The 14769-nt window shown below is 58.6% G+C and overlaps 2 protein-coding genes across 6 annotated transcripts; both read right to left on the bottom strand.

The window, feature by feature from the left end:
• Positions 1-112: 112 nt before the first annotated feature.
• On the bottom strand, positions 113-841 carry ADM5 (adrenomedullin 5 (putative)). The gene is given in 3 exon segments (XM_054462868.2): positions 113-464; positions 467-563; positions 759-841. Coding segments are annotated over 3 exon segments (462 nt in total). The 5' UTR covers positions 833-841; the 3' UTR covers positions 113-173.
• Positions 842-2219: 1378 nt separating this feature from the next.
• PRMT1 (protein arginine methyltransferase 1) lies at positions 2220-13556 on the bottom strand. Of its 5 annotated transcripts, none has more exons than XM_054462863.2 (11): positions 13289-13412; positions 10670-10723; positions 10007-10108; positions 8534-8689; positions 8356-8419; positions 6572-6714; positions 5798-5885; positions 5602-5717; positions 4400-4550; positions 3920-4041; positions 2220-2503 (listed from the first exon to the last, which is right to left on the bottom strand). In XM_054462863.2, the coding sequence occupies exons 1-11, from the start codon at positions 13322-13324 to the stop codon at positions 2420-2422; spliced, it is 1116 nt and encodes a 371-aa protein (XP_054318838.1). In that variant the 5' UTR covers positions 13325-13412; the 3' UTR covers positions 2220-2419. The 5 variants fall into 5 exon arrangements, with proteins under 5 accessions (XP_054318838.1, XP_063513592.1, XP_054318840.1 ...); XM_063657522.1 differs by lacking the exon at positions 13289-13412 and adding an exon at positions 12719-12870; XM_054462865.2 differs by lacking the exon at positions 10670-10723 and having other exon boundaries at positions 13289-13556.
• Positions 13557-14769: the final 1213 nt, after the last annotated feature.

Here is a 14769-nt window from a genome sequence, read left to right as displayed (position 1 = left end):
GTGAGGGAGAAGCAGCATGGATAATGGAGAAGGGTATATTAGAGACCCAGCCCCGACTGAGAGGTCGAAATAGGTACAGAGAAACAGAGACTGAAACACGGAACTCGTGTTTATTCGGCTCTGGGCGTCAGTGTTCTTGGTCCAGCCTGGTCCCGTGTGCTTCTAGGTCCAACCTAGTCGCAGCCCGGGGAGGGACTGGGGAAGACGGTTTCAGGGGCTGGAGTTAGAGGAGAAGAAATGTGGGATAGAAGCTCCAATATACAGATAGGCAAACTGAAGCCGAGGAGGGGACGAGCCGTGCCCGAGGTCATCCAGCGAGCTGGGCACTGCGCTAGCCCCCTCGCTGCAGGCCGGAATCCTGGGAACCCAGCCGGGCTTCCGCCTCGCGCCGCCGGCGGCGCCCATAGCTGTAGGGGTCCTGGGGCTCGCGGCTGGCCTTCCCCGAGGGCTCCTTGGTGGAGACAGAGCGAATCCAGTATATGATCTCCGCCAGGCGGTGGGTCCAGCATACGCCCAGGTGGCAGACCTGCCCGCGGTGCTGGGGGACCTGGTGCTGGCCTCGCCTGGAGAGGGAGCGTGGGAGAAAACCGGGTTCAAACCGAATCGAGAGATGGAGCGTGATGGAGGTGGGCACCCAAGCACTCCCAAGACCAGCGGGGAGGCTTACAGATCACCTGCCCGTTCCGCGGCCGGGAGGGGGCGCTCGCCCTTTACGGTCTCCCTCCCGCCCTGTCCCTGCTGCCACCGGGGTTTCTCACCCGGCTGCAGTGTCCGGGTCCCCTTGGGCGGAGAAGGCGAGGAGCAACAGCAGGATGAGGATGTGGACAGTCATCGTGGGCAGGGCAGGTCAGGATCCGTGGCCCGGAGTTGCAGCCACCCCGCCCCGTTCCCGCACCAGGCTGATCGCCTCTGGGTGCAGCTCTGGAGCCAGGTACCAGGGCCAGTCCCCACTTCACAGGCGGGGAACACTGAGGCCAAAAGTCTGTGGGAAGAGGCCGCACCACACCAGAGGGGCAGGATTCGAACCCGGGTCCCCGCTTCCCGCACCGCGGCTTCAGAGCCCTCACTGGGTGTGCGGGGTGACACCAGCTGCTGTCTATCCCCCTGGGGGGTCTGTGGAGACTTGCCCCCTTTAAAGCGTGGGGAAATGGGGCGGGGCCAATGACACCCGCAGGTAGCCAAGCAGCGGGATTCCAAGAAAAGGGGTGGAGGCGGGCAAGCACTGGCTCTGGTTGTAGATGCGACCTCACCCTCACCCTGTCGGGAAGCCCTTTAGTAGACAGTTGAGACCCTGGAACCTCGGGGGTTAGGCAATGCAGGGCGAGTGCACATGCGGCCCCCTGGAGGGTGTGGAGCGAGGGAAACCCCGAACACACTGAGGAGCGCCCCTCCAAAAGAGAAAAGGCTGAGGTGTCAGGCACCCGCCGGTGAGGGCTCTAGTTGCACTGAAGCAGGTGTAGCCAGGGCTGTGTCAACGTGGAGGGTGTCCTGGGTCAACCAGGTCAAGTGCACAGTATTGTGGGGGGACCCGGGACCCCGTGGCCAGGCCCTGAGGGTGGAAGGGTGGGTGCAGACGCCATGTCTGCGGCAGAGGCAGAGGGACCTCGTCTTCACCTCTGTAAGATGGTGAGGCCCCGCTACCTTACAGCTGCAACTCCCACTGACCTCCTTGGAGGGCGAGTCCCCAGCCCTAAGCCCCAAGCCATTCTAGGGGAGGAAGCAGGGCCACTCCCCCACGAGAAATTCTATCCTCCCAAACATACACCCCCAACCCACTCAGTGTCCCCAACCCTCGCTGGGCACAGTTGGGCCTTGGAGGGACCCGAACAGGAAAAAACAGCCAGAGAGGAACAATGTTGAGTGTTGGCGGGAGGTGGGGAGACTGTTCTGGGAAACTTGAGGGCTGGCTGTGCTGGAAAGCCACCCCCATCCCCTACTAGGCAGGACACAGGGGTACCGCAGAGGGGAGGGGCGCAGACCCAGGAGGGGGATGAAGAGTTGGACAAAGACCCTGAGAGACAGCTGTGGAGGACAGGGACCCTGAGAAGGAACCAAGGAAGGGGAGCAAGAGGCCTAGAGATGGGGGACAGGAGACGCAGATCCACGGAATGGCAGCCACCAGCAGGTGCCAAGGCCGGTCCCCCCACTGCTGAGGCTGGCACTGCAGTACCTGCAAAAGGAACCCCAAACCTCCTTTGCCCCCAGGAAACGAAGCCAAACCCAGCTGAGGATTTATTGGCGTAAATGCAACCATATAAAAACATAAGTTATGAAAAACAGTCACGATGTGCCCTCCCCATCCCCCCAGCCCAGGCCCCTAAAACCCCCTTCTGCGGGAGGGAGGGAGAGGAAGGGGGAGCCCCGAAACCACCTAGGAACGCTCAGCCCCTGGGCCCGTGCAGGGCGGCAGAGCCGGGCCTCAGCGCATCCGGTAGTCGGTGGAGCAGGACAGCTCGCACAGCTGGCCCTTGAAGTCCAGGTCGATGGTGAAGTCCAGGTCCCGCTGCAGGGAGAGGCTGGGCATGAGGGCGGAACCCACCAGGAGATGGTGGCAGTGGGGTGCGGGCAGGCCATGTGACGATGTGCCAGGCTCCGGCTTCCTGCCCATCTCCACACTGCAGACCCCAACTGCTGGTCCCACCCTAGCAGCTGCCCTGACCCTGCCAAGGGACAGCACCACGTGGACACCCCCAAGCCCACTAGACTCACTCAGGAGCAGAGCCCAGCTGCTGTCCCTTGCCCTTGGATTTCTCCATCAAGATGATTCCCATCAGCAATGCAGTGATTGCTTCTTTCATAAAAAAGAAAACCTCTCCCAAGCCCACTTCCTCCTCAGGCAAACGTTCCAGTGAAACTCAATGGTCCAGCCTGCTGTCTCCACTTCCTCTCCTCCCCCCATACCCTCCAGCATATGAAGACGAGACAAAGTCGCCAACGCCCGAGGACTCTTCCTCCCTCTCCAGTAGATACTGGAGCTAGCACCGTGGTCCTGGGGGCTGCATCAGTCTTTGTAGGGGGTGGTCCTGTGGTTGCAGGACGTTTACCATGCCCCTGGCCCCTATCTACCAGATGCCAGGAGCACCCCTTCTCCTGAGTGACAACCACAAGTGTTTCCACAGATGGTGACAAACGTCCTCTGTGGGGGGGGGGAGGCAGTAAAACTGCCCAGTTGACAACTGCTGCTGTCACGGGCTCGTGGGTGTCCCGAGGTCCACATTCCATGACTGCCGTGAGTGCCACCCACCCTCGCACCCATGGGCCAGGACCCACTTTTCCAGCCCAGACCACTCCCGCCGACTCCAGGCTCCAGGCCTTCCATCCTCCTGCCTGCTCAGACCCGCCACACTGGACCTCTGCCCAGACCCTCTCTCCGAGAAGCCCCCCCAGCTCTCCCAGAAGCCCCCTGATCTCAGGTGATGGCAGCTCCTGCCAGGTGCTCAGGAGGAAAAAGAAAGGGGAGCAGAAAACAAAAAGCTGCCTTTCTCCTCTCATGCCTCCCAGCTGGGCTAGAAAGCCCTGTGCACTCTACTGGGGGCTGCCTCTTGCCCTGGAGCCCACCCATGCCAGCACCTGTCTGCCCTGCTCCCAGCCTGACAGAGGTCACCTACAACTGACATCACCATGTCACTGACTCCTTGTCTAGAGTGGAAGCACCAGAGGGCAGGGTTTTGGCCTGGCTTCCCAGGCCCAGCTTCCGGTGAATGCTCAAGAAATCCTGCTGTGTAGACAGGCATGGGGCTGAGGGGCTTGGGGACCCGGGAATAGGCAGAGGCGCTCGCCCCCGCCAGCTGCCCCCATCCCCCACCCCGTCTGCCCCCATCCCCTACCCCCGCTGCCACCATTCACCCCCCACCCCTCCCCCCAATCCACGCTCCCCGCCCCAGCTGCCACCCTCCCACCCAGCTGCCCGGAGCCTCACGTTGTTCTTGGCATTGGGCCGCATGCCGATGGTGCCGAAGATCTCCTCGCCCGTCTTCACAGTCAGGTAGTCCTCCATGTAGAACACCGTCTGCTTCCAGTGCGTGTACGGGGACTCGGGGCCTGGGGGTGCGGGCGGGTCAGCCGGCCTCGGCCTGCTGCCCCCCACCCCACCCTTGCGTTCCCTCTGTTGGAATGCCCACCCCCATGACAGCTGACGGGACTGCTGTCTGTGAGTCACCTCCCTGTCATTGAGCTTTGGAGACAGGGACCGTGTCAGCGTTTTGTGGATGAGGAAACTGAGGCACTGCACGCTCAGGTCACTTGCCCAAGGCCACGTGACTGCTACATGGCAGAGCTCACACTGGAACACGCGTGTCCCCATGGTTCCCTCTGCCCGTTTCTGTCACCACCTCCACTACGTGGGTGCCCCTCAGCCCTGGCTCGGGAAGGGCCCCCAGCCCTGTGGGCCCCGCCTCACTGGTGGAGAAGCCGGTCCTCTTGTGGCAGCGCGTGAACTCGATGTTGAAGTAGGCCACCAGGGCGTGCACGTAGTCATTCCGCTTGACTTGCAGGCAGAACGGGGAGGTGAAGGTCAGGTCTTCCACCTTGACGGTGTAGATGTCCACCTCCTGCAGGACAGGAGAGGGCGAGCTCCGGGATGTGTCCCCACCTCGCTTCATCCCCTCCTCCCTCCCTTAAGCTCCCAGAGGGCCTGTGACCTCGCTGTCCCCTTCCTGCTGGCCTCCCTCACTGGCACCCAGCCTTGGCTCCTCATTCACTCCTCATCCTGCCTATCCGGCTCCCAATAAACCGCCTGGGTTCGAGCCCAGATTCCTTGCTCCCTCCTCTCCAACAGCCAAACCTGGCAGCGCCACCCTAACCCTGTCCAGACCTCCTAGAATGCAGGCGCCCCACTCCACCCTCTCCCCAACCCCTTGACAAGTCCACCAACATATGGCTTCAAACGGCAACCCAAATGCCAACCTAAAACCCTGCGCCAGTTCCCCTGGCTCTCAGGAGGGGGGCCCAGGTGGGGTCCCTGCCCCTCTAGTCTCCTCTCCTCCCCCACTCAACAACTTCCTCCTCCCCGACAGGAACCCCCGGTCAGCCACCCAGCTTCACCCGGCTCACACATCCCAGCTCAACAAATACTCGTCGCCGTATTTTTTTTTTAAACAGGATCTCAGAAGTAAAAAAAATAAAAGGAAAAAACAAAACAAAACACTGTCACCAAAGCTGGAGTGCAGTGATGTGATCACAGCTCATTGCAGCCTTGAACTCCCAGGCCCAAGTGATCCTCCCGAGTAGCTGGGACCTCCGACACATCTCGGAGCCCAGCCTGGCCCCGTGCTCTTCTGCAGTGGCCCGCGTGCATGTGCACCCGCTCATTGCCCTGGGGTCCTGCCTTTCCGTGCACGGGCTGTAGGCTTTAGCTGCCAGCTTCGGGTGTTTCCTCCGCCGGACGCCAAGTGCCAAGCATGGTTCTCACACAGCAGCGCTCACAAAGATATTTAAAGGACGAAGTGTCTTTCCTGGGCCTCTAGCACCACCTCTGGCTGGCAGATCAGGCTCTGAGACCTCAGGCCAACATTCTGGGCCCCAAAGTCCCACGGCAGGGCCAGGTGATGACCTGTCTTTGGTTTCAACCCAGGGGGCACCTGGCCATGCCCATCCCCTCACCTTTATGAGGCAGGCGTTGGTGACCAGCTGTTTGGGGTCCACGACATCCACTAGGGGCTCCTTAATGGCCACATCTTTGATGCAAGACATGTCAAAGCCATATACGTTCTCCCACCCTGGGGAGGCAGGCAGGGAGGGGGTGAGCCCGCAGCAGCCCACCCGGGGACCCGCCCGCCAGCTCCCGGGCCGCGCTCACAGTGGATCTTGTAGTCTTTGTACTGCCGGTCCTCGATGGCTGTCACATACAGTGTGGCCCGGTCTGGGAAGATGAGGCCATCGGGCGCCTATAGAGGGGCAGGGCGAGGCATGAAGGGTGGGGCCTGGCAACACTACCCTGAGTCTTGCCTCCGAGATGTGGCCTCCTGCCCTAGTCTGAGCCACCCTCATGTCGCGGCGGCACTCACCCCTCACCCCCTGGTCTATTTCCCACACGGCCGCCAGAGGGCACCCATGGGCACCTCAGTCAGCTCCTGTCCCTCGGAGGTTCTGGGGATCCTCAGACCCTCCCTGGCTGCTCTGAGAGGAAAAGCAAAGTCACGCGGGGTCCCATAAGGCTCCACAAAATCTGCACACGCCCTGTCACCCCTCACCTCCACTCCTCCTCCTGCTGCCGTTCTAGACCCTCCTTCCACACGGGCCTCCCTGCTATTCCACACGCAGCAAGGGCACACCTGCCCTGGCCGCCCCTCCATATGCTTCATCCTGCTCTCGGTCACCTCACCTCTCCCGGGGAGGCCTGCTGGGGCCTAAGGACCTGGGCTATTGCCCTGCTACGGTTTTCCTGTTCCTACAACCTCCCCTACATTGCACCATCTCCCTCCAGGGTCTATCACACCTGGCTCGGGCTGTGGCCTTCTAACACCTGCAGCCCCCATAGTAAGTCCCGTCTGTGGGAAAAATGGAGCGTGGTTTTCATCTTCTGCCTGGACCCCAGCCCATGCGAGCTGCACCCGTCCCGCTGGGGCCTCACCAGCCACTTGTCCCGGGCATAGAGCACGGTGTTGAGCATCGACTCGTAGAAGAGGCAGTAGCCCATCCACTCGCTGATGATGATGTCCACCTTCTCCACCGGGAGCTCCACCTCCTCCACCTTCCCCTTGATGATGGTCACCACTGTGGGCAGACAAGGGCGGCCACGTCAGCCCCCAGGAGGCCTGCCCCTCACCTCACCTCCCCCGGGGGCTAGAGCCTGGGGACCCCACTCAGTTCAGAGAACTGGGTGAGCAGAAGCCATGAACCCTTCTAACTCTGTTTTAAAATTCATACATCGTTCTGGACATTTTTGAGGCAGGAACAGAAATTTTATGTGGACTGGGTATCAGGTGATGTTACAATTTTTTTTTTTTTTTTTTGAGATGAAGTCTTGCTCTGTCGCCCAGGCTGGAGTGCAGTGGCACGATCTCGGCTCACTGCAAGCTCTGCCTCCCGGGTTCACGCCATTCTCCTGCCTCAGCTGGAACTACAGGTGCCTGCCACCACGCCCGGCTAATTTTTTGTATTTTTAGTAGAGACGGGCTTTCATCGTATTGGCCAGGATGGTCTTGATCTCCTGACCTCATGATCCGCCTGCCTTGGCCTCCCAAAGTGCTGGGATTACAGGCGTGAGCCACCGCACCCAGCCCCGATTTTGTTTTTAACTGGGTGGGCTTGATATAATAAGTAACAGCATGGTCACGTTCTCAAAACAGCCTTTATCTATTAGATAAGACACACACAGACGCATTTACTGGGAAAATTACATCACAGTGGGAATTTGCTTCAAATGGACTCGTTCATTATAATAATCTCTTTTAAAAAATCACTTCAGGACAGCACGGTAGCTCACGCCTGTAATCTCAGCACTTTGAGAGGCCAAAGTGGATGGATCACCTGAGGTCAGGAGTTCAAGACCAGCTTGGCCAACATGGTGAAACCATGTCTCAACTAAAAAAATACAAAAAAAAAAAAAAGTTCACGCCTGTAATCCCAGCACTCTGGGAGGCCGAGGCGGGCAGATCACGAGGTCAGGAGATCGAGACCATCCTGGCTAACACAGTGAAACCCCGTCTCTACTAAAAAAACAAAAAAATTAGCCAGGCTTGGTGGCTGGCGCCTATAATCCCAGCTAATTGGGAGGGTGAGGCAGGAGAATCACTTGAACCCAGGAGGCGGAGCTTGCAGTGAGCTGAGATCGTGCCACTGCCCTCCAGCCTGGCAACAGAGTGAGACTCCGTCTCAAAAAAAAAAAAAAAATGCTGGGGATGTACCTATGATGGTGGCCATGGAAAAGAGCGGATGCCGCAACATCCTGGAAAGTGTTCAACGACATGACAAGCAGGTGTAAGAAGCCAAGGGCAAGAGGCTGGTACGAAATGCTACTGGCGTGAAAATTATGCACGAGAATGTAAACGCATTTACACATGTATGTGTTTGTAGGTCCAGACTTCTCTGGAAGTTAGTGTTGGTTAAACTCAGAGGAGGGCAGCTGGGAAACAGGGGAGGCTTCTCACTGTGGGCCTTCAGTGGCCAACCACGTGACTCTATTACTCATTCAAGAAACTAGAGAGTGCTTCTTGCCCTAATTTTAAGACTGAGGCGCTAAGCCTGTGATTTTGACACACTCAGATCCTCAGGCGGCCGGCAGCCCAAAAGACCATGGGTTGGGAGCTGCTGAATCTGTGGCCATCCATAGACCCCACTGCTCTTCAGAGGGCCCTGGGGAAGCAGCGCATCACCCCCTCCACTCCCACAAACCCATCCTCTTTCTGGGCTCACCATGGTCTAACTTGTTGGCTTTGACGATCTTCACCGCATAATCAGAGATACTGGAACACTCGATCTGAGGGCCCAGGAAGAAGGGAGGGTGAGATCTATCCCCGTCCAATCCCTGAGCCCTGATGGGCCCCCCTCCATCTCCCAGGCCTGGTCCCGCCTGGCTGCCCCGGAGACTCACCCCGATGACCTTGCGGGCCCCAGCCTTGGCAGCAAACATGCAGAGGATGCCGGTGCCCGAGCCGACGTCCAGCACCACCTTGTCCTTAAAGAGGTGCCGGTTATGAAACATGGAGTTGCGGTATGTGAGGGTGCGCACCTCGTCCTTCAGCATCTCCTAGGGCAAGAATGGCACGAGACACCGTGAGGGGCCCCATATCCCCAGCTGGAGAACAGCGTGTCTTGAGAGCTCGGAGGGCCAGAGCTCGGCCCTCTCGCTTTCTTCTATGCACCTCAGTTTCCCTTTTATATTTATTCATTTATTCATTTTTATTTTATTTTTTGAGATGGAATCTCACTCTGTTACCCAGGCTGGAGTGCAATGGTGCAATCTCAGCTTACTGCAACCTCCGCCTCCTGGGTTCAGGCAGTTCTCCTGCCTCAGCCTCCCAAGTAGCTGGGATTACACGTGCACACCACCATGCCCGGCTAATTTTTGTATTTTTCATACAGACGGGGTTTCACCATATTGCCCAGGTTGGTCTTCAACTCTTGACCTCAGGTGATCCACCCACCTCAGCCCCCTAAAGTGCTGGGATTACAGGCATGAACCACTGCGCCCAGCCAGTTTCCCTTTTTAAAAAATCAGATTAGATGGACTAAACTCCAATCTTGGCCAGACTTCACCACTGCTACCTAAGAACCAGTGAACCCTGGCTTTTAAAAGTCCTCAGGCTGGGAGCGGTGGCTCATGCCTGTAATCCCAGCACCTCAGGAGGCCAAAGCCGGAGGATCACTTGAGCCCAAGAGTTTGAGACCAGCCTGGGCAACAAGGCAAGATTATCTCTACAGAAAAATAAGAACATCAGCTGGGCATGGTGGTGCACGCCTGTGGTCCCAGCTACTCCGAAAGTGGAAGTGGGGGGATCACCTGAGCCAGGGAGGTCGAGGCTGCAGTGAGCCATGATTGCACCAATTCACTCTAGCCTGGGCGACAGAGCGAGACCCTGTCTCTAAAAATAAAAAATGACAATTTTATGCATATTTTGCCACAATTTTATGAAAAAGGCCTCAGGGGGAAAAGAAAATTTCTTAGAATGCCACCCCAGCTTCGTTCTGGGATTTCAGTGTCTTCCGTCAGATCTCAAGGGTGCAGAAGCTGTCAAGGTGGGAGCAGCCGGGGCGCAGTCCCACCGCCGGTCACTAGAGGGCGGCAGAGACCAGCGGGCCTTGCCCGACCTCTGGCTAAGGCCCCAGGCACGCATGCGCTCTCCCACCCCAGCCTTTGGCGAGAGGCCCCTGCAGAGATTCAGGCTAACCTCGGTCTCCAAGGCAACGGCTTGGCGAGGCGACCCTGGGGGGTGCGCAGCAGAGGGGCAGAGGGGCGGCCTGCTGCCAGGGGAAGCAGTGCGCATGCGTGGGAAAACAGGTTCCACCCCTTCCCCAACATTTCACTCCCCCTAAGATTGGGGCCTTGGGGACTGTCCCCACTGACCTCGTGGATGCCAAAGTGGGCGTAGGAATCAAAGTAGTAATCTTTGGATGTCATGTCCTCAGCGTTGGGCTTCTCGCTGCTTTCCGCCTGGCCACAGGACACCTGGGAGGGGGCCGATGGGATCATGGGTCAGATCTGGGGGCTCCCCACAGCCTCTTAAACCTCCAGGTCCCTACTTTTCCCTGAAGAGTAGTATAGAACCCCCAAAATCATACCATGACAACCCTACAGCCCCCGCCTGCCATCTTGCCCCCCAGGAACCCCAAAACCTAACAACCCCATTTTCCACTTCCAGGACCCCCCCCAGAGCACCATCCAGGGGAGCACCCCGATACCTCAGCCACGCCTACCATCTCTCCAGTCTCTCTGCCCCCGTCTCTAGCTCAGCCCACAGCTGGGGAGGGGAGGGGAAGGAAAATGGGGGCAGACACAGGGAAGGGCAAAGGGGGGTTGGAGGTGGAGTTAAGGAAGTAGCCGCGATACTGGGGGAGGCCAGCGGGGGCTGTGAACCTGGAAGGGTTGCTACTAAGTGTCAGGGGGCCTGGAGTAAACTGGTTTGAAGCAAGAGGGGTATGGTTAGACCTCAAGAAAGGGCCAGATGTGTGGCAAGATATATTGATGTGGAGGTCGGGGTGGGGAGGGGTCTCACAAAAGGATATTTACTTCTTCAAGAGGCGGCTGGAGGCTCATCCCATTAGCCAAGGTGGCTACAAAATTCTAGGAGAGAGTAACAGGGAGAAAGGATTAGCTACTGGGAGTGGCTGTGGGAGGGCTGGGCGGCGGGACCTGGGCTCTGGCGGGGGGTGGGTTTCCAGCAATTCTCCTTCTTGGTGGGGAGTGGTGGCAAAGGGGGCAAGTAATGAGGTGGGATGTTTAAGAAAGGGATGGGAAAAGTGAGGGGAGAAGAAAGGGGGTCTCCTATCCCAGCTGTGGCTGGAGAGATGGTGGCCCACCCCCACGCTGACCCTCTCTGGCCAGGCAGCTGACCACACACCTCCCCCATCTAGGCCAGGGGAATTGGCACCCGCCATCGCCAGCTGTCGCTCCCTCTCATCACCTAATCTCCCCCAGATTAGGTGACACTTCCTGACACACACACCCCATCCTAGGGTGCCATGAATAGCAGGAGGGAGCGGGGCTGGCAGGGTATGCCCACAGGGCATCTGCCACCTCTGCAAACCAGTTTCATGTCTGAGAGGATTCCAGAATAGATGTGTGGCACACGGGTACTTCCCCAGAGCTAGTACCCCAGACCCCAGCTCCTGCCTTGGACTCAGGAGCCCCAAACAAAACCAGCTGGAACCAACCCCCTCCCTTATGACCCTCTGCCCACGAAGGTAGGGTCCCAGGGAAGATGGGCAGCTCCTGGACCCTCTAAGAATGAGAGGACTCCAGAAAGTGGCTTGGGGGCGCGGTGGCTCACACCTGTAATCCCAGCACTTTGGGAGGCCAAGGCAGGTGGGTCACCTGAGGTCACGAGTTTGAAACCAGCCTGACCAACATGGTGAAACCCCATCTCTACTAAAAATACAAAAATTAGCTGGGCCTGGTGGCGGGTGCCTGTAATCCCACCTACTCAGGAGGCTGAGGCAGAAGAATCGCTTGAACCCGGGAGGCGGAGGTTGCAATGAGCTGAGATCAAGCCATTGCACTCCAGCCTGGGTAACAGAGTAAGACTCCGTCTCAAAAAAAAAAAAAAAAAAAAAAAAAATGTGGCTTGGGGTGTCAGCCCATCGCCCCCATTCAGACACCCATCCCAGGCCCTGAAGACTTTCAGGTGCGGCCAAGCCTGAGGCCACCTCTGGGAAAGTTATTTCTTCCACCCATAGAGCCCCAGGTGCAGGAGACAGCCAAGAGGGTGGGAAGTCATTACAGTGACCCCTGGGAGCTGCATCCTGACAGCTGAGAGCTGACCTGCCCCTCCAGCCAATGCCATAGGTAAGGGGTGGAAGGACAGAGGCCCCATCAGATTACATCTCTTCCAGATGTGACCACTTTCCAAGTCTCCAAGAAGGGCCACGTTCACAGGCCATGACCTACTAGGCTCCAAGCACCCTCCCTCTAGCTCTCCCAAGCCAGCGGGGATGCTTATAAGAAGAGAGGTGCTGAGGGGGTTTTCCACTGGGGCGTATTTCTCAATACCACTGAAAACTACCGCCAGACAACCCCAGCCCCAGAGGGCTTGAAACGCAAGACTGAAACCTCCCCCACATGGCTGCACGAGAACCAAACCTCACTCGAAACCATTTCAGGCACCCACTCTCAGGACCCCGGGGTTCAGGACCCCTGCACAGGGCTTCAGGAGGTGGGAGGTCATCTCCCACCCTCACAAAGGCCCAGGAGAGATAAAGGGCTCCAGTAGGGGGTAAAGCTCTCAGCCTACGTATTTCCCACAACTCCTTCCCAGCGGACAAACCCTCCTCCCTCCGCCCGCCAGGAAGAAATCCGACGGGAGGTGGGCTTCAGGACACGCCCCATGAAAAAGATGTCCCTCCCACACACCCAGAAATGGCCACAAGGGGGTGCACGGCGCCTATTAATGGGAAAATCTCTATCTAGATGCCCCACCACCACCCAGACGGAGGTCACAGGGGCATGCCCCATCCCCCAACTCCTAAAGCCCTGGGCGAGGGGGAGAATTCTGGGAGGGGAAACGGGGTCGGCGGGGGACCCCATTCTTGGTTTTCCTCCAGTCCCTAACCCAGAACGCACAAAACCGGGGACGATATCCCAACAGATGCCCCCGGAGCTCGGAAGGAGGTTGTAAAGAGCTGAGAAGCACTGCTTCTCCCAAGAGACTCCCTTCAACGTGGAGGGCCCCAGGTCGATCCCACCCCACGGCATGTGCCCCGGTCCCCGAGGAGGAGGGCTGGGGGCGTCAGGAGGGTCGGACCCCCTCCCCACCCACCCCGGGCGCCCCTCCCCGGCCGGGGGCGGGGCCTTTGTCCCGCACGTGGAGCCCGTCGGGCCACCGGACTCGGCACACCCCCTCCCCACCCAGAGCGCCGCGGCCACGTGGGGCCCTGGCCGGAAGCGCCCCCAGCCCTCCTCCACGTGGGAGGGGGGATAAGACCCTCCGCTAGGCCGGATGCCGAAGGCCTTTGAAAGCTAGGGAGCCGTCACGTCAAACGATATCCCCGGATGTGGAACGTGCGGCGCCCCCGTGTGCGGCGGGGGACCTCCAACCCCATGTCGCCAACTTAGAGCCCTTTCCCCACCACAGAGGCGTGAAACACCGACCCAAAGCCGCCCCCCGCCCACGGCGGCGCTCCAAGCGCTCACCTCCATGATGCAGTTCGCGGCCTCGGCTGCCGCCATCTTCACCCGCACCTACTCCTCCTCCGGCCGCCAAGACCCCCCCCTTTCTCCTCACTCCCCCGGGACCGCCTTATACCAGAGGGTCCACGGCCCGCCTACCGCGACCCCGCTGGAAGATTTCATTGGCAATGGAGGCGGCCCGTCTGAGAATGCCGTCTAGTAATTGGCTGGCGAATACGTCCATCATAGGTCAGGGGTTTGCCAACTCTGGCGTCCAGAATCCCGCCCCCTCAAGTCGACCCGGGATGGGGAAAACTGCCCGTCTATTGCAAGAAGCGCGACTGGTGATTGGGCAAAATCCACCAGGAATGCCCTCCCCTTTACACCCAGCACCGCCTCAAAGCTTCCCGAGGAGCCCCGCGCTAAAGGGGCGTCTTGAAACACATGTCCATCACCAAAACGACCCGCCTCCTAATCGCTGCCATTGGCTTATCCGGAAGTGACGTCACGCAGCCTTTGGCCCACCCTCGCCAAGCGGCCGGCCTCAAGGAGAACACGGCAATTGGCCCACGAGTGGGGAAGAAGGCGGGGCTTCAGGCACCAAAGACTGGCTCAAAGGAATTATCACTGCTCGTCCACTCGGTGGATCCTCCCAACCCGGGGGTAGTCTGGAGGAAAAAGGGAGCTTGTGCTCATTACCTGGGGGAAAAACGGAATCGGTGAGAGGCAGAGAGAGGAAGGGCATAGCTGGGGTCCCGAAGCAAGTGAGGAATAGGAGTCCGTCTTCAACACATTAAATCCCTAGCCCTTGACCTAATCATTCTAAGTTTTTTAAAACCATCAACCCCTCTCAAGCCACTTGGTTTTTGCCAAGTCCCTCCCCCTGCCAGGAACGCCCAACTCTCTTTGTCTGGTCAGCTTCTAAACGTGAATCAAGAGCGCAGCTTAGGCACCACTTCCTCCGGGAAGCTTTCCTTGATTTGCAGAAAAAGTTCCTAGTTGAATGAAGCTGAATGCAAAGGGCCGAATGCGTGGGTCCTGCCCCTCCTCTCCCCGATCCCTCTACTTCCCTCCGCTCACACTTCTCTCCAATCCCGGAATGAGCTCGCTCTTTGGTTTCTGGCTATATTCTCTGGCGTGCCGCTGGCAAACCCCTGAGACTTAAAATTTCCAATAGGGTTCGGGCGCGATGGCTCACGGGTGTAATCCGAGCACTTTAGGAGGCGGAGGCAGGCGGATCACTTGACGTCAGGAGTTCGAGACCAGTCTGGGCAACATGGTGAAACCCCCATTTCTATTAAAAATACAAAAATTAGGCCGGGCGGCCGGGCGCGGTGGCTTACATCTGTAATCCCAGCATTTTGGGAGACCGAGGCGAGCGGATTACAAGGTCAGGAGGTCGAGACCATCCTGGCTAACACGGTGAAACCCCCGTCTCTACTAAAAATATAAAAAAATTAGCCGGGCATGGAGGCTTAGGCAGGAGGATGGCGTGAACCCGGGAG

Source organism: Pongo pygmaeus, chromosome 20 (assembly GCF_028885625.2).
Source record: "Pongo pygmaeus isolate AG05252 chromosome 20, NHGRI_mPonPyg2-v2.0_pri, whole genome shotgun sequence".
Lineage (NCBI taxonomy): Eukaryota > Metazoa > Chordata > Mammalia > Primates > Hominidae > Pongo > Pongo pygmaeus.
Note: the sequence above shows the minus strand (reverse complement) of the source record. Positions and strands in the feature narration are given on the sequence as shown.